A 23234-nucleotide genomic window follows, 5' to 3' on the forward strand; every position below is an offset into this window, starting at 1 on the left:
AAATAATAATTTGCTTTGTATGAGGTCATCACTAGTGTAATAAATTTAATATTTCAGAGACACATACTAACCACTGACTGGAGTTTAGTATCATGTATTTCTTGGTGTTAATAGGAAAGTATTCAATAAGTGAATTTGCTCTTTAAGTAAATATGATTAAGGTTATGTAAGTGTGAATTTCCAAGGAATACATTTTCATGACAATGATCTTTAAATGTTTCTGATGCCTTTTAACAGCTTTAAATGTTTAGATACTACTTCTCTTAATTCCTTTTAAAAAAACATATATGGATTCATATCTATTGTAGGTGATTTTAAAGGGGAAAAGAGTGATGAGCATTTTCTATGTCTGCAGTTCTCAGCTGTTACCTGCTCAATTCCTGGGAATTTAAAAATACCAATGCCCCAGGCATGCTCATTGTCTGAACCCTACAACTGTATCAGACTCTTTGAGGGTGGGTTTAGGCATCTCTCTCTCTCTCTATATATATATATATATATATATATAAAATTTATATATGTATAAATATATATTTATATATATTTATCTATCATCTATCTCTATGTATAATTTAATAGCTTCCCTAGCTGGTTGTAATTATGTCAAGAATCTATGAGGTTCATAATATTTTTATATGGAATGTGATTCTTCTTTCCTTTGTAAAGTGATACAAATTATAGTATCTTCTTTATTGAAAATACTCCTATTCACCCCTCCCCCACACTCCACCACTAGGGAAAAACTCTGTTCTCCCTGAGATAGTAAATGTCTTGCAGCTCTCACTTGCCTCCTTTCCCACTGTTCTTTTGACTCTCCCCACATGCCTCCCCACAAGCTCTCCATGTTACAGGTGCTGTGTACAAATCAGACTTGATGCTCCTTCCCTTACTGTGTCAACGGCTGTGCTCTTATGCAGGAAAGGGAAGCGGGTTCAGGAGTCAGATGACTCAGGTGTGCAGGGGAGCCAGGGCCAACTGGACCAAAAGCCTCCATAGTAACAGGAGCCCATCAAATAGAGGAATGGCCTTGATATGCTTCCCATTTCCTCTATCTTTTTAATAATATTCAGCCTGAAAAATATTGTGTTCCTTTAAGCAATTATCAACTCTCCTTTGTGTAGCTTGAGTCTTTTAATCTTTTCGATTCCCTGGGATGGGAACGATGAACACTAAGTTAATTAAATTACACTGAAATTTGTAGGAAGTCCTTCTAAATGTCCACTTAAAAGACACATCTCAGGAAAACAAAATCTTTTAAATATAAACAATAACATACTAAATTAAAATTTAAAAAATGCATAACCTGAAAATGCAAATTAAGTCTTAGAAGGCAGGCCATGGGCCCTATTCTTTGTCTCTAATCTCTGGTTCCCTGAGAGCAGAAACTAACTTTTACTTATATTTGTATCCCTTGCACTTTAGGACTGTGACAGGCTGAAACAGCTAGTAAATGTTAGTGGTATTAACATACCTCTTTTTCTTATAATGGTAAATCCTGCTTTTCTAGAGGGTCATCTTATTTAACTAATGGTTAATTATAGAGATGTATCTAATTTTATTATTTTATTTTTGAGGTAAAGAAAGGCATTTGTTTTCCTGCTATGTAAATTCGCTAGCATATAAGAATACCTTTTATGATTAAATACTTGTTAGTTATGGTGTCCCTGAGTAGAACAAAGATGGCAACAATCAAGAACTGACATGTTTAATCCTGAACATGAAGTTCAACACTCAGTTTATACCCGACAACTAAGAAAAAAATGAGGGATGCCTGGGTGGCTCAGCGGTTGAACATCTGCTTTTGGCTCAGGGCGTGATCCCGGATTCCCAGGATTGAGTCCTGCATCGGGCTCCTTGCATGGAGCCTGCTTCTCCTCCCTCTCCCTGTGTCTCTGCCCCTCTTTTTGTGTCTCTCAAGAATAACTTAAGAGAAAAAAATCCTAAAAAAAAAAAAAAAAGAAAGAGAAAATGAAGTATTTCTAGTGTAACAATTTGTGCATTTAAGTGAAAGCTTACTTTTTTTTTTTTTTTTTTTTTTTTTTTTTGCAGGAAGCAGTTAATAGTTCAAAATAGTGTTTGAAAAAAAAAAAACCCAACAAAATAGTGTTTGATTTAGATCACTGGTTCTGAAAGGGGGAACAGAGTAGAAAACATGCATTATCTTGGCCCCTTGCTTTGAGTGAATTTTAAGTATTGTTAAAAGAAGACTAGAAATTTTTAATGGTAAAGGGGAAAGAGGATATGGATTAAAACAATAATGAGACAGAATGTTTTGGGGGTACTAAGGCTTTTGGTTACATACACACAGTTCAAGGAAATGAGGTACTTGAGAAGTACAGTGGCAACGCAACTTTAGAGTTCATCACGTTTCCCAGCAAGCAATTCTATGGGAAAGCACATTGTGGTTGGGTGTTAGTTTTCATCATGCCTGCTTAACAGTGTTCTAAGGACTTGAAGGGTGTTTGTTGCTCAGAGTTACACAGCAGAAACAGCATCAAACACAGATAATCTAAAAAAAAAAAAAAAAAAAAAAAAACACAGATAATCTGACTCCAGATTCAGTGTTGTGTCACAGCTCTGGACCCACACGGCCACCCAGGGGTATGTGAACTAGATATATGAATGGAGGACTCGCTGGAAGGACAGTTCCAGGCATTTGTGAACATGGTACAGCATAAACCCTTGCTACTGAAAGAGGTCCCAGGAGTTTGAGCTTATTTGAAATAAGGTATCTGGTGCCCGTCGCCAATGTAATGCACAGGGATCTGCATTTTTAGTAATATTCCTATACAATTTTTACCCACTCTAAGGTGCAAAGCAAGAGTGTAAAGAATTCCAGATATGAAATCAGGGTACCTGAATTCAGTCTCAGCCCTGCCACAAACTAGCTGTATGTAGCTCTGTATGTTTAAGAGTATCAGTTTCTTTATCTGCAAAATGGAGTTGATGATATCCATCTTCAAGGGTTATTGTGACGCTCATCTGAATAAGAGGGCCTGGATCCCAGCAAGAGTTTAAGAAATGCATACTGAATCCATATGCAAATCCACAGATGTTTAAAAAGACTGCACAGGCACTCAAAGAATTTGGTGAACTCTCAATTTCTTGATTATATTGCACTAAGAACTATCTGTGTTAGAATCGATTTAAATTAAGCTTTCTGGGATGTCCACATTTTCATGCCCTAGAGATTTGCTACAGAATTATTCTCAGCAGAGCAATTATAGGTGAGGCTGCCCTATAATGAGATATCCTTGCTACTTCATTAAATAAACCCCTTTGGATGGGCTCCAAAATGGACCTGCCTCATACCAAATTCCATTACATTGGAAGTAATCACATAAGAAGGCCCTGGTGCAGGTTCAATCAACTGGATACCTACCATTTACCATAAAGGGAATGTGTTCTAGAACAATGATTCCCAAAAGCATGTTCTCAGACCAACACTTTACTGATCCAAGGGGAAACAACAAAAAAATAAAGACAATTTAACTTTTCATAAAATTAACATATAACCTATTTAAAAAATATCCTTCATTCTGAGAGTGTGCCCTCTTTTTTTTTTTAAGATCTTATTTATTTGAGAGACAGAGAGCGAGAGTGGGAGGGAGGGACAGAGGGAGAGGGAGAGAGAGACAAGCAGACTCCCTGCGGAGCGGGGGTGGGGGTAGGGGTTGGTCCCAGGACCTTGGCATCATAACATGAGCTGAAGTCAGATGCTCAACCAACCGAGCCACCCAGGTGCCCCCTGGGAGTGTGCCCTTTCTATTTTCTATCCCTTTGGCATTGAACTGCTCCATATTTTTATAAAATAATGATGATGATAATAGATTATAATTTTTGTAATGTTCTTATACAATACAAATACAATGTAAATCCTCTCTTCCTCCACTAACTTTTTGTTTTAGTTTACAGGTCCTTGAAATTCAAAAATTTTAAATCATTGTTATAGGAAAAAAAAAAAAACTGCTTAAAGGAAATTCTTTCTTTTGAAATTAGTGAAGGCGTAGAGCATTTTAAGTTAAGAACCAGACCGTGAAGTTTAACTGAAGGGCAAATCGGTTAATTTTGACATATCAGAGTACAACACTCCTTAAACTACAGTGTACACAAAGATCACCTGGCATCTTGATTCTATAGGTCTGGCACAACCCAAAATTGGGTATTTCCAACAAACTCATACTTAGAGTAGCAAAGGCGTAGTGGTTAACTGGGGAACTAGACCATCCTTGGCTCAGCTTCTGGTTCTATCATTTCTAACTGTCGTCCCTTGAGAAGTTACTCAACCCATTGGTCACTTAGTTTTTTCACTAGTAACAAAAGAATAATAGTCCCATCCGTTAAAGAGATAGCAGGCCCCAAATAGAATCAGTTGTGCTAAGCCCCATGTCAGCAGATCCACTTAATACCTACCCTAATTGCAGTTTCAACCTTCTAGGAATGTAACCTTTGACCAGTCAACATGAATTTAGCTGGGCAGCACGATTTAGATAATCCACCTGAAGAACCCTTTCTATTCTCTAGGGGCGACCTTGCCAAAAACAATGCATTCTTTATTAACATTTTCCTTTTCCTGCCCCTTTTCTGCCTTTTGCCCTTCCGAGCTCCTTTCTATTGCTAGATAGGATGCTGCCAGTTTTGTGAACTGTTCAATAAAGCCAATTAGATCTTGAAATTTATTCAGTTGAATTTTTGTTTTTTAACAGATTTGATGGCAGCAGTGAGATTCAAGTCTTCGACAGCTTCAGGGACAATGAGAAACACAGGCAGGATACCCGTGAACACTCTAGGTCCAATGTCTTTCTTGCCATTTCTGAGGGCTGTGGGTTAGTTGTTAGTTCTGAGCTCTGCTCACTTTGTGTGGAGCTCCAGACCTAGCTGGCTTTTCAGTCTGCAATTCCCAGGTCTTTGAGTAAAAAAAAAAACCCAGACTTTAGTTCAGTCTCCAGATTCCATGTTGGAAACTGCTGATGGTAGTTCCCTGTTTGTTTGGAATCCTTGCCCAGATTCCACACTTGGAACTGCTGGAGGCAGCTGCAGTCCTCCATTTGTTTGGAATCAGTCTGCAGCCCTCAGTCTTTGGGTTCTGTTGGCTCAATCCTCTCCCTGGTCCCAGGTTCAAAGGTGGGAACTGCTGGTGGTACGTGCACAACCTTCTCTTGGTCAGTCTGCAGGAATATCTACACCCCAGCCCCTGATTCTATCTCAAGATCCACGAGGGAACTGTTAGTCGCAGTTTGCAGTTCCCCATTCAGGTGGAATCCCTAGTCCATAGTCCCCATTTGTTGAAGTTTGCTGGTTTAATCCTTTCCCCAGTCCCCAGTTTGTTGGTTACTGCCAGTATGTTAATGTATGACATGAGGTAAAAGCTAATTGCTAATGGGAATCTTAGAAAACAAAAAAGCCACAAAAATTGGTGGGTAAGAGTCAAACACTGATAGGCTGTTAGAGTGCTCATCATGTAACCCAAAGACTCCCATGTAAGGATAAGCTGGTTATCCAGAATGGGTGAGATTGACACTAGGATCATCTGCCAACTTCAATGAGGTACACTGTAAAACATCATCACGCAGTTCTTAACCCAGCAGCACATCCCTTTCAGGTACTAATCTGGCCCTGAGAGACCCAAAGGCTAAACTATGAATGAATGAATGAATGATAAAAACGGGATCCTTAAAAACCAAAGAGTTAAGCATGCCACCTTTTGGCATGCAGCTCATTTTACATCTAAGAACTATGGACACAGAAGCGACAGATATCTACAAAAATGGCAAAATCTTACTAACAACAACCTGGAATTACAATGGCCATTATGGTCTTATTTAGATAAGATTGTTTATTTAAGAAATACACTTAAAAGCTAGGCCTCCCAAATCAAACAGAATAGGATACCTATCTTAGTTGGTATATAGAAGCTTCCAAAAGGCTTCAAAACTCTAAAATAACTTTAAAGTTTTGTTGCAAAAGACTGATGAAAAATTAAAGACACGAAGGATATCTAAAATAACATTTATGCCTCTCCCATTATACCCTCCTAAAGATCCATCATTAAAACACTGGTTCAGAAACTGTTGTCTCAGGTGTAATCATCTGGGACACTGGAAAACAGATTGTCCTCAAAGGCGCTATGCAAATTCTTTAATACCAGCTCAAATGCTCCCATATCTATACCTTCAAAGGAAGGCCCCCATATGGGCCCCTCCTCAAATTGATGGGACTCACTCATCTTCTGGTAAACTGCTACATTATTGCCTTACACAGCTAAAGGAAACTAAAATTAAATTTAATGGAAAACCTTGCCAAATTCTAGTAAATATCAGAGCTACACTCTCCATTTTAAACCCCAGTCAGAATCTGCAGATGGGATCCTGAAAAAACTGGCAGAAGCCAGCTAAGGGTGAGAATTCTTACTAGATTCAGCTTTCCCAGCTCTCTGTAGTACTGGGTAGAAAGAGGAAATTAAAATATCTTTTGCACCCTCTTTGGGGACACCTCTTAAATCTAAGGGGTTGTTTGGTACTGTCAGAAATATTTACTATTTGTCTTGGCTAACAACTACAAAGTAGCTCTGTGGTCAAAAATTGGCCCAATTGCAAAGCCTGATAAGAATTTATTTTTAGGCTTCCTCCCTTACGCCAAAATGAAACTCTATACCCAGAGAGAAAGAGAAAAAAAAAAAAAAAAAAACTTCTGAGGCCTTTGAAAAAAGAATTTACTAAAAAAGATAATGTAGTTAAATTGGTGGATCAACCCTTGGTGTCCCTGGAGGCTGTAGGCCGATTCTTTGAGGAATTGAGAACAGCTGTCCTTATCTTACGTATCTTTGCAACATTAAAAATGCAGCTGTAGGGGCAGCTCAAGGTTCACCTACTCTTTTCAACCAATCCTAAAATGTCCTCCCCCCCCCCCCATTTATCTCAAAAGACATGTAAATATTGGCCTTAGGAAACCAAAGTCCTTCTTAGAGGAACTTATATTCCTTCCCTGTGCCTTTGAGATGGAAACTTTTATCTAGGCCATCTCTTTAAAGTAAAAACTTCAGGGAGGTAATAATTCTTACTGAAGGAAAAAGATTGTGGGGGACAGAGGGAAAGTTCATTCCTTCCTTCCTCCTGCCTCCCCCCCCCCCTTTTTTTAAATACAAACTGCTCTATAGCTTCCAGTTTACTGGTCAAGGTCAAGTGCAAATCTTAAGTGTCTTTCCAAATATTAGTAGAAAAAGCTTTAGCAATCTGAGTAAACTTTTTTTTTTTAAGATTTTATTTTTTTTAATTTAATTTTTTTTTAAATTTTTATTTATTTATGATAGTCACAGAGAGAGAGAGAGAGGTAGAGACACAGGCAGATGGAGAAGCAGGCTCCATGCACCGGGAGCCCGACGTGGGATTCGATCCAGGGTCTCCAGGATCGCGCCCTGGGCCAAAGACAGGCGCCAAACCGCTGCGCCACCCAGGGATCCCCAATCTGAGTAAACTTAATTTATTCCAACTGTTCTTTTATAACTAATGAATTTTACATTACTGTGCCTGTTTTATGGTTAAAACTTTTGAATGAAACTATAAGGTCTCTGTGTCTGTGTGTTTATGGGTATTGTAGGTGTGATATTTTTCTACTGCTTGATAGATATTGCCAAAATTAATTTATAAAAGAGCTCAATTTAGCTGGTTTAAAGGCAAGCGCTTGTAAGGGCCGGGTATTCTAAAACTCTCAGAAATATAGAAATTAATCCAAATGATTTTTAAGTTCACATGATCTAGGATTAATCTTTAGTAAATAAAAGCTAATTTAAGGCAAATTAAAGTTATTAGAGTTATAATCTCTAGTGCATAAAAGCTAGTTTAAGGCATTTCCTTATTGTTATCAGCATTAAACATAAAATTTTTATTCTACCTGGGTTTACTAATTAAGTTCTTACTATCTCTACTAAAATTTGTTGGCCTGAAAATACTCTGGATGACTGACTTTGTTTAATGTTTTATGAAATTTTTGTGGGTAATCTAAACATAATTGTCAAGAACAAGTAAATTAAAATACATGTAGGTAGTGATGTGGGAAACAAAGGCTGAAGAAAAAGTATTAAATTCTCTTACTACCTACAGCCCGTTGACAAGTCTGTGAAACAGGCTGAGTGACCTTCCTCTAGGGACTCAACCGCCTTGATGTTGATACTTTGCTAAGGGCAAAAGGCAGTCTTAGCTCAACCCAGAGGACCCTGTAAGTCTACTTTGACATATAAAAATTCCTTTGGAAACTTCCTTTATCTCTATCACCCACCCCCAAGATATATGTTGGCAATCATCCGCCAAGTAGATGACCCACCAATATACATCTGAAGGGTCTCATGACTGAGTTTTTACTAAACAATAATAAATGACCTCTCGTAACAATAGCTAGCCCCCTCAGGATCCTGGAAACCTTGTTTCCAAAATACCTGGGAGGCTTACACTATTCCTAACCCCCTCCAATTTGAAAGTATATAATGAGCCAGTACAGCTCTTTCTGCCCGTGGGTCCTGTCCCTGTGCTTTAATAAAACCATCTTTTTTGCACCAAAGACGTCTCAAGAATTCTTTCTTGGCCGTCAGCTTCAAACCCTAATGTCTTTCCTGTATCAGGAAGGGTAAAAAGTTGTTAGGTGAACTTTTCAAATAGTTGTTATAGTAACCTGAAACCTGAAAATTTGGCTTAGTTCAATGAAGAGTTAAGTTAAATTCATTAAATATCCAGCTCATTTCCAAATAAGGTAGAAACATGAATTAATTACTGAACATAGGTTTATCCTCTTTTGGTTTCCTTTTTACAAAGGAACTAAAGATATTTGGATCTATCGGTAAACATATTTTATGCCACATTGGAGAAATTGTACTCTAAGGAAGCATATGTCTCTAGGAGTCATAAAATGTAAATTTGCCAATCTAAAGAATGCTGGTGCAACAGTTCACAATTGCTTACTTAGTTTTTACTAAAATTAAGGTTTTAAAATTCTAATATATAAATAAAACTACTAGAAGTAATAAAGGAAATATCTCTGTATGCAGGGAAAGTAGGATGTGTGTTTTCAGTAAAAGAAGGTATGAGGAATGGAGATGAATTTTTTTTAAAGAAAAAGTAATTTTATTCTAGAGAGAGGTAGAAAAGAGGAAAAAATAGGAAAAAAATCTGAATCTAAAGAAGTTTTAGAAAGATTTTGCAAAAGGAACCTTGAGAAAGGAATTTTATGTATGATCAAGCTGGATAAAATTAAATAAATTTATTTTAAGTTTTTTTAAAATAAGCTTTCAGATGATTGATGTACTTATGCTTAAGAAAAACTAGAACTTCATATTTTTTCATCTGCCAGAATGACAAAATTTTCTTGGACTATTGGTCTGCTCCTGATGTTGTGAAAGGTTCTCTTCCTTTACCTTTTAAGTAATCTGCCTATAAAGCAAAGATTTATGTTCTATCAAAATGATTTCCTGTGTTCTTTATCATCAGGTCTTTGATTATAGAAAAAAATAATAATTGTCCTTTAAAGATTAAGACTCTAGGCATACAAATGTGATTTAATATAAATGTGTTTTTATCTTCAGCTTGTATCTTTTGCCCTATTGGTATATCTTCTGATGTGAATACAAACTCAAGAGCAAATAATGACTGATTTTAATAAAATTTAATAAATTTTAACAAAGTTTAACACAGATGGATAAGTAGGTCACGGGACTAAGCACTAATCTCACCTACAGAACTGGTTTAACTTTATGTAGTAAAAGTAAAGCATAAAAAATAAATTATTTCATCAAGTCCATCTAATTAAATGCCTCCTATGTTCGAAATCCTAAAATATTAAAATTGACTGCTTTGGGGAGCTAAACTGTTTTCTTCCGAATCACTGCTTATCATTTTATCTCAATCATTCTAAAATATTACCATAAATTTATCTATGTAGTAACCATGTTATGAAAACAAAAGGAGCTAATAATTTGTCAAGAGTACAAGGAAACTACCATATAAATAGAATATTCCTAGTGGGGTTATTAAAAACATTGAAAAGTATCATGTCAATTAATCTTCAGAGCCTCTCCTCAATTTTTATTGTTTCTTTTCAATCACAACCAGTGTTCTGTGTCCTCCTATAGCCAGCTTGCTACCGCCCATTTAGCAAGCATTCCATATGCCTTGCGCTGCCTCCCAAGTAATAAGCACTCTATGGGAAAGTTGTTAGTTATCCTTCAATATCCATTCTCTTCTTAGGAATACAACCTCTGGATGTTAGGGCTAGCCAAAATAAAGACCACAGTTTTCAGCCTCCCTTGTAGGTTTGTATGGTCACATGACTAAATTTGGGTCAATGGAAAAGAAATGGAAATAGTGTGTGCAACCTCTGTGAATTGTGCTCATGGGGACAGAGCATGCCTCTCTCCTTCCTTTCCCAACTTCTGGCTGGCTAGAACGTAGATATGACGACACCAACTGGAGCTGACATTTTGGATCATGAGCTTGAGGAACAAAGTAGAATGTGGAGCTCATATCATACCAGCATTTGACTACCTACATTTATATGAAAGAAAAATAAACTCTCTTGCTTTAGACACTGTTATTTTGGGGTTTTCTGTCACTTGCAGCCAAACCTAATCCTAGCTTACATACACTCGAATATTTGTTGCTGCATCTGTCTTCCAGGTGTGATCCTTATCATTATGTCCTGGTCTCTGTTATCCATTCTACCCTGCTTGGAGCCATGTTAAAACATAAGGAAAAGGGAGAGATGCATTAAATAATACCCATAAACAGTCTGTATTGAAGAAGTTAAATTTAGGAGAAGAAAGGATTAAAGAGGTTAAAAATCTTTTCTATTCCCAGCAGCTCTAGTTTATTAAGAGACATTCTAGGTAAAATTTCAAAGTTAACTCCCAAGATAATTAGACAAAAGCTAGACCAGATGTCTAAGCTAAGTTTTGGTCTCAAAATAATTACCTTTGTTAATTACCAGTAATTAGTGTCAGCATCCAGCACTTTCCTAAAAACTCTTGTTGGGGGGTGGGGGGGAGCGCAGAGAGGTGGGGAAAGACGGTGAGAAAGAAAGAGAGTGAGAGATAGAGAGAGAGCACATAAGAGAGAATCTGAACAAAAGCATTTTCTAGTACAGTTATATCTTGGGGTCATTAAAGCCTGATTCAAATTTTATCATTTTGAACACTGGGTTTTATGAAAAACCAGGTATTTTCTTCCAGTTAATGCAGATATTTTTTGCTTCTACCTAGACTTAATTTGAAGTTTATATCCTTTCTTATTTTATACTTTTCTTTTTTCATTTCCAAAATGATTCTTCTTCTTCATCTTTACCATTATATCTTTAAACCCTGGTCCCCCACCCTAAAAATATATTCGGTGGAAAATGGCCCTGAAAAGATCTCAGGGTTCTTCTTGAAGCCTTCCTTAGCATCCTTTCCTCAGCCAGAGGCTTCTGGTCTTAAGCTCAAAGGACAGCATAGGAATCTCAGTGGTTTGTGGATAACTTAATTTTCTGGCACTTTTTACATAGTTCACAAATTTACATAATGCATTACTCTTCCCTTCTTTGTGTAGACGACCCTTTGTGAGGACAGAAATATTTACAGATGCATCTATTTGTGCACTACCTCATCACTTCATACCTCTTTGGGCCTCCTTTTCTGTTTAGAGTTTCTTTTTAAATATTTAGGGACACCATTGTCTGCTATTATCCATTAATAATTCATTGTGGATGTAGTCATTTTAACCTGCAAGTAATAGTGGAAATAACACTTTACTCTTTAAATCTCCAGCACAAACATCTCACACTTGACTCCTGCTCATGCCTTCTATCTCATGTGGATTCACTGTCCCTTTACACTATTTCCACTTAACTGTTTACTGGTCTGCCTCCCTCACCAGACTCTTGGGGGGAAAGGCCCATGTTTTAACTCATGTTTTTATATCTCCAGGGGCCACCAAGCACATACAGAATGCATTGAAAAAAAAATTTTTTGTAATTAATGAAAATATGCAGTCACCAATACAGACAGGTCAATATGACTTTTAGTAACCCACTCTGGTCTTTTTATAGGTTTCAGGAGTCATAAGAGGGAACAGTTTTTCCCACTACCTATTTTGTGTTTTAGTGGTGATTCCCAAATAAATTTTAGTCCGCAGGCTACTTCTTTATGCCATAAACAATACTGACGAATTTACCTGCTTGCAGAGAGAAAAGTAATTATTCATAAAGCTCACTAGAATGGGAAGGAAAGCAAAGTTTGATGATAAAGTAAAATGGTGCTACTTTGTTTTTAATAAATATCAGGCATAAATTATCAGCCTTTGCTAACAGTAAAGATGGGTGCATGTAATCATGAAGACTACATATCAAAGTGGGAAAATTCATTTACTCATTAACTGCCTATTTCTAGAGAGAGAATCTATATTCTAACCACCACCACTGTACTAAAACTTTATGGCTTTTATAGGTATACACCTAAATTACAAAACCAACTGCATTTTTATATGTTACCATTTACTGCAGGGTTGGTTAGCAGAGAAAAAGCAGGACGTATGTTTTTGGGGAGATTTCTCTATGTCAAATACACACAGGCATATAATTTGTAGACATATCTTATTTGCTTTATATCTTATTTGCTTTTATATTTACTGGGAATCGTATAATCCTGATATCATTCAATATTTTCACTCCATGATCAGTGTTTATTACAGTATGATCAGAGCTACTCAGTATCATCCTACTTGCCATTTCACTGCTTGTCACCAACCTGTACATTCTTTAATCCCATACCTCCAATGCTGTTCTGAACTGTCCTGCTGCCACAGCGTATTTCTTTTGTCTGTAGCAAGAGCTGGCATCCTTTAAGGCTACCTGAAGCCATTTGTCAATCTGAGGTGGGAAGTTGAAATTAGGTACATGCAAAGGGTCTACTATTTCAGCAGCACGTTGGTTTGATGTAGGTCGAATGCCAGTGGACATGAAGGACTCTACAAACTCATACCTCACATCCTCTTCATCAACGTAGACCAACTTCGCCTCTACATCCATGATGTTTTTTAAGGGGATGTGAGGCAAAGGCATACTGATCAACATGCTGTCAAGTTCAGTTATCTTTGCTTCTTTCTTTCCAGCTGGCTTTTCTTCATTTTCTGCCTTCCTTTTAAAGGCCACTTTCTCTGAATCATTGCTTTGTTTTTCTTTGATGCTCTTTGCCATTTTTATTCTTTCACTTGTGATTTCTACCTGTTTATCTCCACAACTTTTCTTAACCTCTTGTGACATTTCTAGGATGTTTGGTTGATTTGCTAAGGTAGACACTTTCTTGCTTGTATTTATCTTTGGAACAAGTTGATCAGGATAGATCCTATTCACTGTATTCTCCAAATTCTTATCACTTCCTGAATCCATTGATTCCCCCCTGAAACTCCTGTAAGGGTTAAGAGAATAAGGAAAATGATTAAAACAATATTTTGAAGTTCCAGTGGTTTAAGACTATAGTCAAATTCATTTATATTTGTTTTATTCATTATAAGTGTTTATTATCTTAAAGTAAAACTGTACGTACATTATCTGCTGACAGTTTTACTAGAGAAGTAGATGTTTCAATCTCAAAACTCACCAAGAATTTGTTGCAAACACATTTAGATGATGTCTTTAAAAATAATCATCTATAGCTGAACAACACTGAATGAACATTTTTATGGGTGCCTAAACTCACTGAATAGGAAAACCTTATACATAGGCACTGGGAACAAAAAAAAATCCATCTCAATATTAATTTCCTTGGAAAGGCAGGTGGTCTAGAACTCATTATAAAATATACTGCTAACCTGCATAATAGACTCGGGAGTCTAAAGAAACCACAGCTGCTTCCTCTGAAAAGCTTCCAGAAATGTTGTAAGCACAATGTTTCCTCAATTTATTTCTTCTATTAGTAATGAAAATCTCAAGTTTAAGCAGCTTTAAAGATAACTATTATTCAGAACTAATTTGATAGCAGAACATGACCTTCTACCTCACATTAATGTGGAGCCACATATTCATCTTAAGTCTACCATCTTAGTATTTTTGTAGCAGTGATATCAATGTTGTACTTATATAAAGATGAGACATTTTCCTAAATCATCATTGTTCAAAAAATTTAATAATTAATGGTCTTTTGTATACTGTCTCTGATGCTAGTTAATTTCAAAATATAAAATACCCTGAGATTTAATGATTATGTAGTATGGGAGGTTCCTATTTTTTTTAAAGATTCCTTTACCTCTCAGTCTCTGTCATGGAAACAACTATGTAGGGTATATAGGAATAAGAACCGCATTTTCCAAAGTAACTGAGAGAGAAAGAGGTTAAGTTACTTATCCAGGTCATGCTGTTGGTCATTAGTTTTTCTAATCTCTGTATAATACAACCTGGAATGCTATTACCTCCCTACTCACTACTCTACTCTCTTCCTCTATTAGGATGCTGTTCTTTAGGATAGCTAATGGAACACAGAGAAGAGAAAACACAGGAAGGGCTGAGGATAACAATAGGACAACAGTGACATAAAAGCTAACTTTCTTGCTTCTTCTCATCTACCACAAGGACAGTACCTGACTGAAGATAGTCTTGAGTAGCTTCTCAAAACATGATTTTATTAAAATCGCTGATTATTTGTTTGTTTGTAAGAAAGAGAAATTTGGGCAGCCCAGGTGGCTCAGCGGTTTAGCTCTGCCTTCGGCCCAGGGTGTGATGGAGACCCGGGATCGAGTCCCACATCAGGCTCCCTGTATGGAGCCTGCTTCTCCCTCTGCCTGTGTGTGTGTCTCTCTCTCTCTGTGTCTCTCATGAATACATAAATAAAATCTTAAAAAAAAAAAAAAAAAGAGAAAGCAATTTGCCTATAGAAAACATTTAAAACACTCTAAACGCTGACCTGGTAATTCTTATATAAAGTGAAGAAGAAGCAAAATTGTATATATGGCTGTAGCCTTCAGGCACTTTTCTCCCTCTACCATTGAACATTTGTGTTATCAGAAAGGGCTTCATTCAAACATGGATATATAAAAAACCCTACTGTGATGGTCCACATTATCTCATAGGAAAGATCACGTTCCAATAATTCCAGTAATAGTGGTCTTGGATGTTAATTTGCAAAAGTTTGGTTTTTTTTTTTGTTTTTAAGATTATTTATTTTTTCATGAGAGAGAGAGAGAGGCAGAGACACAGGCAGAGGGAGAAGCAGGCTCCCCACAAAGAGTCTGATGCAGGACTTGATCCCAGCACCCCATGATCATGACCTGAGCTGAAGGCAGATGCTCAACCAGTGAGCCACTCAGGTGCCCCAATTTGCAAAAGTTTAATATTAGAATATTTCCCCAATGACTTATACTGAGTTATGTGTCTCTGCAGGAAGATATCTAATAAAATAAAATTTTTGCCAGTCTGTATTATGCTCAATATTGAAGAAGATTACCATGATTGGGCATCACAGGACCCATCAACATAGCATTACTTTTTGCAAGGCTGTTTTTTTTTTTTTCTTCTCTTAGAATTATGGCTGGCGTCTAATACATTTCTTGGACCGCTAATGTGGCTAGTCAGAGTGGTGAGGGGAAAACTGTCTTGGCAATCACTCTATCTTATGTTTATTCTTATGCTACATAGGATTTGGGTTGAGTAAAAGCTTCAGTCCTTGACTTAGGATCTCTGGTGGATGGACACTAGGGATACACATTTATACCAGTATTTCTTTCAGTAGCAGAGATAAAGAAATGGAAGTAGCATAACTCCAATACCCCCCCATATGCATTAAATGGTTTTTTAAATATTGTATGAAATTTTGAGTAAAATTTATAAACCACGATGAGGCTAAATTCCAAATAAATATGGATTCTTACAAATACTATAGAAATTATACTTAGGTTCCCCTCTTGGTCTAATACTATCTCTGATGCAAAAGAGATGTGAGGCTGTTGAAACTCATTTAAAACTCAAAATATTCGGGATCCCTGGGTGGCGCAGCGGTTTGGCGCCTGCCTTCGACCCAGGGCACGATCCTGGAGACCCGGGATCGAATCCCACGTCGGGCTCCCAGTGCATGGAGCCTGCTTCTCCCTCTGCCTGTGTCTCTGCCTCTCTCTCTCTCTCTCTGTGTGTGACTATCATAAATAAATAAAAATTAAAAAAAAATTTAAAAAAAAAAAAAAAAAAAAAACTCAAAATATTCAATTTTAAGGATTCCTATTCATTCTTACAATAGACTGCAAAATATAAACAAGAATTGCTGGTGAGTGACCTACTCCAAAATTTTCATGGTATCTCCCAGGTATCTTACCTTATTGTCTTTTTTCTTTTTTTTGTTCTTTTCTTTTTTAAAATTTTTTATTTGAGAGAGAGCATGTGAATGGGGGGTGGGGCAGAAGTAGAGAGAGAATCTCAAGATGACTCCCCTCTGAGCAGGGAACCTGGGATCATGATCTGAGCCAAAGGCAGAGGCTTAACAGACTGAGCCACCCAAGTGCCCCTCCCAGGTAGCTTTTCTAAATTCTCCACTTTCAAGAACCAATTATTAAAATATATCAGAATATCTGTAGTTGGTTTAACTAGTAATATTTTTAGCATCTACAGCAGCATTACCTATCTCTTCTGCATTTATTGAAACATATGCATGTATAAAGTTATCTTTATGACCATTTCTTCTAGATGATAATTGCTTTCCCTCCCTTCTTCTCCTCCTGACCCACTGCTCTCTCGTTCTCTCTCTCTCTTCTATTTTTCCTTCAAATTCCCCACTCAAATCTTCCTTCCCACACCCTTCTTCATTGCAAGAAGGAAGGTTTTATTATTTTTAAGAAACAGCTATTTTCTGCATCAGTCTTTAACCACTTATAGAAATCATAATTTTGGTCTTCAGTGCAGATATGTATAAGAAACAATAATACAGGAGGAAAAAGTGTACGTGGTACACAGAGCACTCAGGAGTAAATCTGAGGGCAGATGTTTTGTTTTCAAACATCTGGAAGATCAATTATTCCAAATTTAGAGAAGAAATAATAATCCAAGCCCCCTCAAAAACCCAGAATAAATATCCTAATGTCTAAAAGTGGCCTAAATGTGCAGGCTGAACAAGTATGACTAAACTCAATCAATCAATGTTGGTTACAAATCAGGTGACTTCAGCTTCAGATTTAGAGCCTGTTCTTTATAAAAACTGTTGCATATCTATAAAAGGGTTATGCAACTGTTTACTTACAACTTTTTAAAAAAAAATTATAAAACTCCATTTAAGTAATCTGGAATTCAAGGCCTTTCACCACCTAACCCAGTGCGTATTTCCAGACTTATTTAGCACTCCTATAAACTGCTCTGAAGTCAAGCTGAACTTCTTGTTACTTCCAAGAGATACTGGTTTCTAGTCTGTCTGCTAAGAATTCTCCATCTTACTGTTGCCACCTCATTCTACCTGTCCAAACGTAGCCAGAAGTTATCCATCTCTCCCCCCTCAGAATACCTACGGCATTTATACCACTTATTTTCTACATTGCAGTTATGGGTGAATGACTTATTTTTTCCAATAAGCTCCCTAAAAGCAGAAATATGCTTTACTTATCTTCACATCAGCTCAGTGCTTTGCATAGAATAGCCATTCAAGAGATGTTGATCAATATGAATGCAGGGAGTCCAAAGCTAATTTACACATTTTAGGAGAAACAAAATTGGATTTTTATAAAGATATGGCCTGTAACTGTGCAAAAGTTGTTTTTGAGGTGTTTTGCTAGTTTTTTAAAATTTTATTTCAAATTTGGTCCTGGATGAAGTACATTTTCTCCTTTCATAGTTCAAGTGAATCATGTACCAACTAGATTTAAACTATCAACCTCTTCATTTTTTTTTAGTAGTCAAGTTGATTAACATGACATTAGTCAGTGTTCCTGAGGCACTTTAATCATTACTTCAATAAAAATACTCTTAGAGAAAACTTTAGACCATCATTATGTATGTCAAAGAAGTATTCACTGATAACATTCTGTAAAAATGCCCATTCTTTAATTTAGAAGACAGCACTGTAAAATTGATTTCCTCATAGAGACATGCCTTAAAAAAAGATCTCTGGCAAATATTTATAAGAAGCATTAGAACAATCTCCAAGGTTTTATAATAAATGCAGGTACAAGAAATAAAGAGAGGTTAACGTTCAACCATTTCCAGGGAGTAACCATTTAAATATATACAGTGGATTTTTCAACACATTTATTTTTTGTTTCAAGCGTTTTTCAAGCATTCTGTTCTATGTGGGAGTTTCCACAGCTTCATCGATACAATCAGTGGTTTACATGGCTATTAGTACCACAAATTATTTATTAGAATTTCGATTGAAATAGGCACCACAAACAGAGGCAATTCAGAAAAAGAAAACCCTTAAAAATGTGCTCTCTGAAACATTCAACATCACAGTTGCTATGGTTTTCTTTCTTAAAAAAAAGAAAAGGATCTAATTTTAACTTACTGTTAAATGTAACCAGAGAAACATTATGAGAAGAAAAAAAAAACATCTTGCTTGTCAGTCCACTAGTACACCTTGATATTTTAAAAAACAGACTAAAAATACTTCTTTAATAATTATTTATTGAACACCTACTATGAGCAACAAATTGTAGTAAGTAATGTAAAGGAAACTAAAGACGACCAAGGCAGGGTCTTGGCACTCTAGAGCTCATAGCTGGGAGAGAGGTGGAGCATGGGGAGGAGGGATGTACAGATAAATTTATACAGAGGAGACACTCTCATACTACGCCCTGAACTACTGGAGAAGTGGAAATGTGTCCCAATCCCTTTACTCTCCTGATGTCTAGTTCCTTCAGAGCCTGGAATATAAAAGGCCCTCAATGTACATTTGTTATTCAAATGAGTGCGTGGCTGAAGCGCGTACTGTGGTGGCAATACTGGACGGGCTCCTGTGGGAAAATGTGACTGAGGCGATTTCAAGAGATTTGCTTTTTAGAATAGGAGAATGAGAGGTGTCCCTCTGCAGGCAATTTTCTTCTCTTTTATCTAAGGATCCATAAATGAACAACAGTTCATCATTATCAGATGGGAGAGTGAATTTGGCTCGCAAAGCTTAAGAAATACAAATTAAAACACTCCGTGTAGTGCCATATAAATAATAATAGCAACCAACAGGTACTTCCAGTTTATAAAGTTATCTCACTGGATTACCCTATTTGTTTCTCACAGCTCTTTTGCATAGTATTACTACTCCCATTTTACTAATGAGGAAACCAAACGATTAAACAACCTGAAAGAGATCACCAAGAGAGCTTACCATATCTAAAACTTGAACCCAGGACATCCGATGTCAAATTCCATACCTTTTGGATGATAGGATAGTAAATTTCGCTGCACTGCACCACCATTTGATTGGGCTTTGGATGTTTTCCCTACCTTAGCTTTTTTTTTTCTTTTTTTTTTTTTTTGAAATTTAATAATCAGGTATTTAACTTTACTGCCTTTTTATTGCATGGAACTCCATTTAAAATGGTAACAAAATAAACTGGCAATTTCTGGTTAGCAAGTACATGAACTAAATTTGTTGAGAAAAGCATTAGGTTTTAGATTTAGTTCATTAGCTAGCTAGTTAGTTGCAAGTCTAAGTGTGACCTTCCAGCAGTCATTCAATTCAGAAAACAATGATTTGGACATCAGACGTTAAACTTTCACATGAGCGGATTCCAGGAATTTCAAACTTGAAATTACTAAATAATTTGCTGATCACTAAGTCACCAAATGGGACTAACGGCATCGAAACAACTGTACTTCTTTGTATGTTCACTGTGAATATCTGCCATGTTGCACTGGAGAGAGCTTTGGAAAGACAGCTTCATCAAGGTATTATATAGTGGAAAAAGCATTCGGGCTAGAGCTGCAAGAAAGGTTTGAATTCTAGATTGAACTGAATGTTCTGGAAGAAATTTTCCAGTTTCTCTAAACTTTATTTTCCTCCTCTGGAAATGAGAATGATTGGATATGCAAGAATTATGTGAGAATCAAATGAGATCATTATGTGATGGCACATCAATTAAGAGAAGAGGTGAGGTAATTACACAAGCAGCCTCCTTGGACTTCCTTTTGCTTTTCCAAAGGCTACACCCTTTATAGGGATCCCATGTCTCCATCCTCTTAATGACTGTGCTCTTGCAACTGTCACCTTTCCATATCACCTCTTCCTCTCTGGCTTAATCCTGTTGACGTGTGCAATAATCTAGCAATAAAGAAAAAACAAATAAGTAAATCCCCTTGCCTCCACATCCTCCTGCCACTCATCCTCCTGCCACTCTCTCCTGTTGTTCCCCCATTCACTGCAAAACGACTGAAGATAATTGTTTATATTCTCTGTATCTGCTTTTTCATCACATATTCTCTTCCCAAGACACTCTCTTCAGGCTTCAGTCTCTACCGTTCCATTAAGATTGCTCTTGTACAATGAAATAACAGGGACTAGAGTCAGTGATATTGTAACAGCCCTGCAGGGTGACAGATGGTGGCCACACTGTAGTGAGCAGAGCATAACATATAGAGAAGTGGAGTCACTATGGTGTACACTTTAAACTAACTGATTAAGTAACATTGTGTGTCGACTACACAAATAAAAACATTTTTAAAGGAAATTAAAAAATGTAAAAGGCCGCTCTCCTCCTGGTCCTCAAGGCCAACCGTAGGCCCTCATCTGCCAGACCTCTCAGCAGCACTCCTCTCAGGGGACACTGGAGCAGCATTTTCGCATCTTCTTTGACACCATGCACTCCTTATTGTCTGTTTTCATTGGCCACTTATCCTCAGTCTTCTGGGTTGGCTCTTCCTCTTCTGTTCCACCTGAGAGCTGGAGCCACTTCTTTCATCCAACTACATTCTTTCCTTAGGTGAGTTGTCCCGTCCTCTAGCTTCACATTCCATCAAATGCTCTCAACTTCAAGTGTTACAACTCTAGCCCTTCACTACTCCCAGAATCTTAAAATTGTATACCCAACTGTCTATGGGACGTCTCTACTTGAATTGTCTAGTGTGCATCTTAAAATTAAGCTGAAAACAAATCTCTTCATTTTCGTTCCCTCAAATTGCCCCTCTTCCAGTCTTCCCACATCTATCTGGTTGGACAGAACTTTACAAATAATCTTGGACTCCTTTCTTTCACGTATCCCCCACCATCCTCCAATCCATCATCAGGTCCTGCAGCCTCTTTCTTTCAAAGTTCTGCCTCTTTGCATATCCATGACAATACCTTCCTCCAGGCCCCAAGATCTCCTGCCTAGATTATCACAATTGCTTCCTCACACACAGCAGTCCAAATCACTCTTTTAAATGAAAATCAGATCCCACCACTTTCCTGCTTAAAACCTTTCCAGGGCTACCCAAAACACCTAGAATAGAATACAAATCCCTTATGCTTCTGCTCCCTCTGAAAATTCATCGCAACTTTCCTCCCTTTTCTACTATGTTCCAGCCACCCTGCTTTCATTTTATTTTTACTTATTTTATTCTGCTAATTTAGCAGTACATTCCCATCCAGGAGCCTTTGTGCTAGTTGTGCTGGAATATTTTCTTTACTGTGTTTCATGCCATTCAGATCAAAGCTTAAATGTCTGTTCCCAAAAAACCTTCTCTGATGAATTAAAGTAACCACCCCCAGTCACATATCTATTTCTAATCTACCCATATCCATTATCACAGTGCTTTTTTCTTACGTGTGTTTCATTAGTATCTATCTTCCTCCACCATGCTCTGTGAGAGAATGCATTTTGTATCCTTAATTCACTGCTATATATTCAGAACGTGTTTGATGTACAGTAGGTACACAATAATTTGTTGATTGGACAAATGGAAGATTGTATCTTATTGCACGTTAAATGAAGAATTGAAAATTATCTTTTTCCCCCTTGCTGCACTACATTACAAAAGCTGAGGTGGTTTAGTTGGAAAGTCGCCTAAATAGAAGGTAGCTTTTTACAAATTGACTTAATCATTGAAAGCTTTTCCAGGCACTGTGGCATCCTGACTCTTTTTCTTTTGTTTTCCTTTTTCTCTTTCTTTTCTTTTTCTAAAACTTTTATTGCTGCTACTTTAAGTCAACAATATTTATGACATACTTACCCTGGTCTCTTCCAGTTAAATCATTATTAGGGAATAAATAATTTTTCCCCTCATTCTTTGTTGAAATAAAGTATGGCTCATAAAGAACCAAAAGAATTAGAAAAAATAAGACCTTTTTGGGAAAGTGATAATGATAAAACTTGCTATCTTTACAAGTGCAGTCCGTGAGGACATGTCTCTGCTTCCTTAAAATCTTTAATCTAATTTGATTATGAAAATAGTAATTCATTTGCTGTGGCAGGAACTTGAAGGTCAGTGTGCCTCACAGAACTTCGGCAACATTTTTTTAAACGTTTGTTTTTTAAATAATCTCTACACCCAATGTGGGACTCAAACTCATAATCCCAGATCAAGCGTTGAATGCTCTTCTTATTGAGCCAGCCAGGGACCCTGGCTACATTTTTGAGACATAAATGCAATCAGCCTGCCAAATTCAGGGACATCCTGAGAAAAAGTTTGGATTTGTTCTGTTTCTTTGCAAACATTGCTCTGTTCTTTTATAAAAGTGATTCAAGTTTCTATTTACTTATGAAGCTGAGACTGCATGAATGTGTAAAGAAATTCTTTTCCCTTTAACTTTTGTTACCTCTTTAATTCTGTTGGTACGGTTCTTAAATTTTAGATTTTCAGATTTTATTTCTTAAACTATAAGTCAGAATTGTAGGAGGAAAACCTTTCAACATACTCAAATCTAATCTCATTTTGTTGATGAAAAAATGGAGTCTCAGGCAGGTGAAATGACCTGTTCATGGTCACACAGCAAATCAGTGTGCAAGATATATATCATATCTTGCAGCTCTCAGAATTCTTTTTACCTTACTCCACTGCCTCCTACCACAATATACGAAGTGAATTGTGGTCACAGTTGCCATTTCCAAATGAAAAAACGTATATTGGATAGTTCAGTGTTTTGATTGCAGAGTCACAAAATTAATGAACAGTAACCATGAACATTTCATATCTTTTGATCTACACTTTAAATTACTTAATTGTTCTCAAACGTATTTTAAAGTTAAATCACCCAGAAGTAGGGAATATATCTTTAAAAAGCAAAAAAATGAATGAATGAATGAATGAAAAAAAAGAAAGAAAGAAAGAAGAAAGAAGAG

At 36.8% G+C, this 23234-nt stretch overlaps 1 protein-coding gene across 11 annotated transcripts in view; it reads right to left on the reverse strand.

Annotated features, from left to right (window-relative positions):
* The window catches only part of SPATA16 (spermatogenesis associated 16), a 236455-nt gene that overhangs the window by 198431 nt on the left and 14790 nt on the right, over positions 1-23234 (reverse strand). For all 11 annotated transcript variants that reach the window (XM_025425617.3, XM_025425616.3, XM_025425615.3 and 8 more), the window contains exon 2: positions 12787-13423. In XM_025425617.3, the coding sequence (XP_025281402.1) occupies positions 12787-13404 (618 nt within the window). In that variant the 5' untranslated portion in view covers positions 13405-13423. The remainder of the gene's footprint in view (positions 1-12786; positions 13424-23234) is intronic.

Source organism: Canis lupus, chromosome 34 (assembly GCF_003254725.2).
Source record: "Canis lupus dingo isolate Sandy chromosome 34, ASM325472v2, whole genome shotgun sequence".
Taxonomy (NCBI): Eukaryota; Metazoa; Chordata; class Mammalia; order Carnivora; family Canidae; genus Canis; species Canis lupus.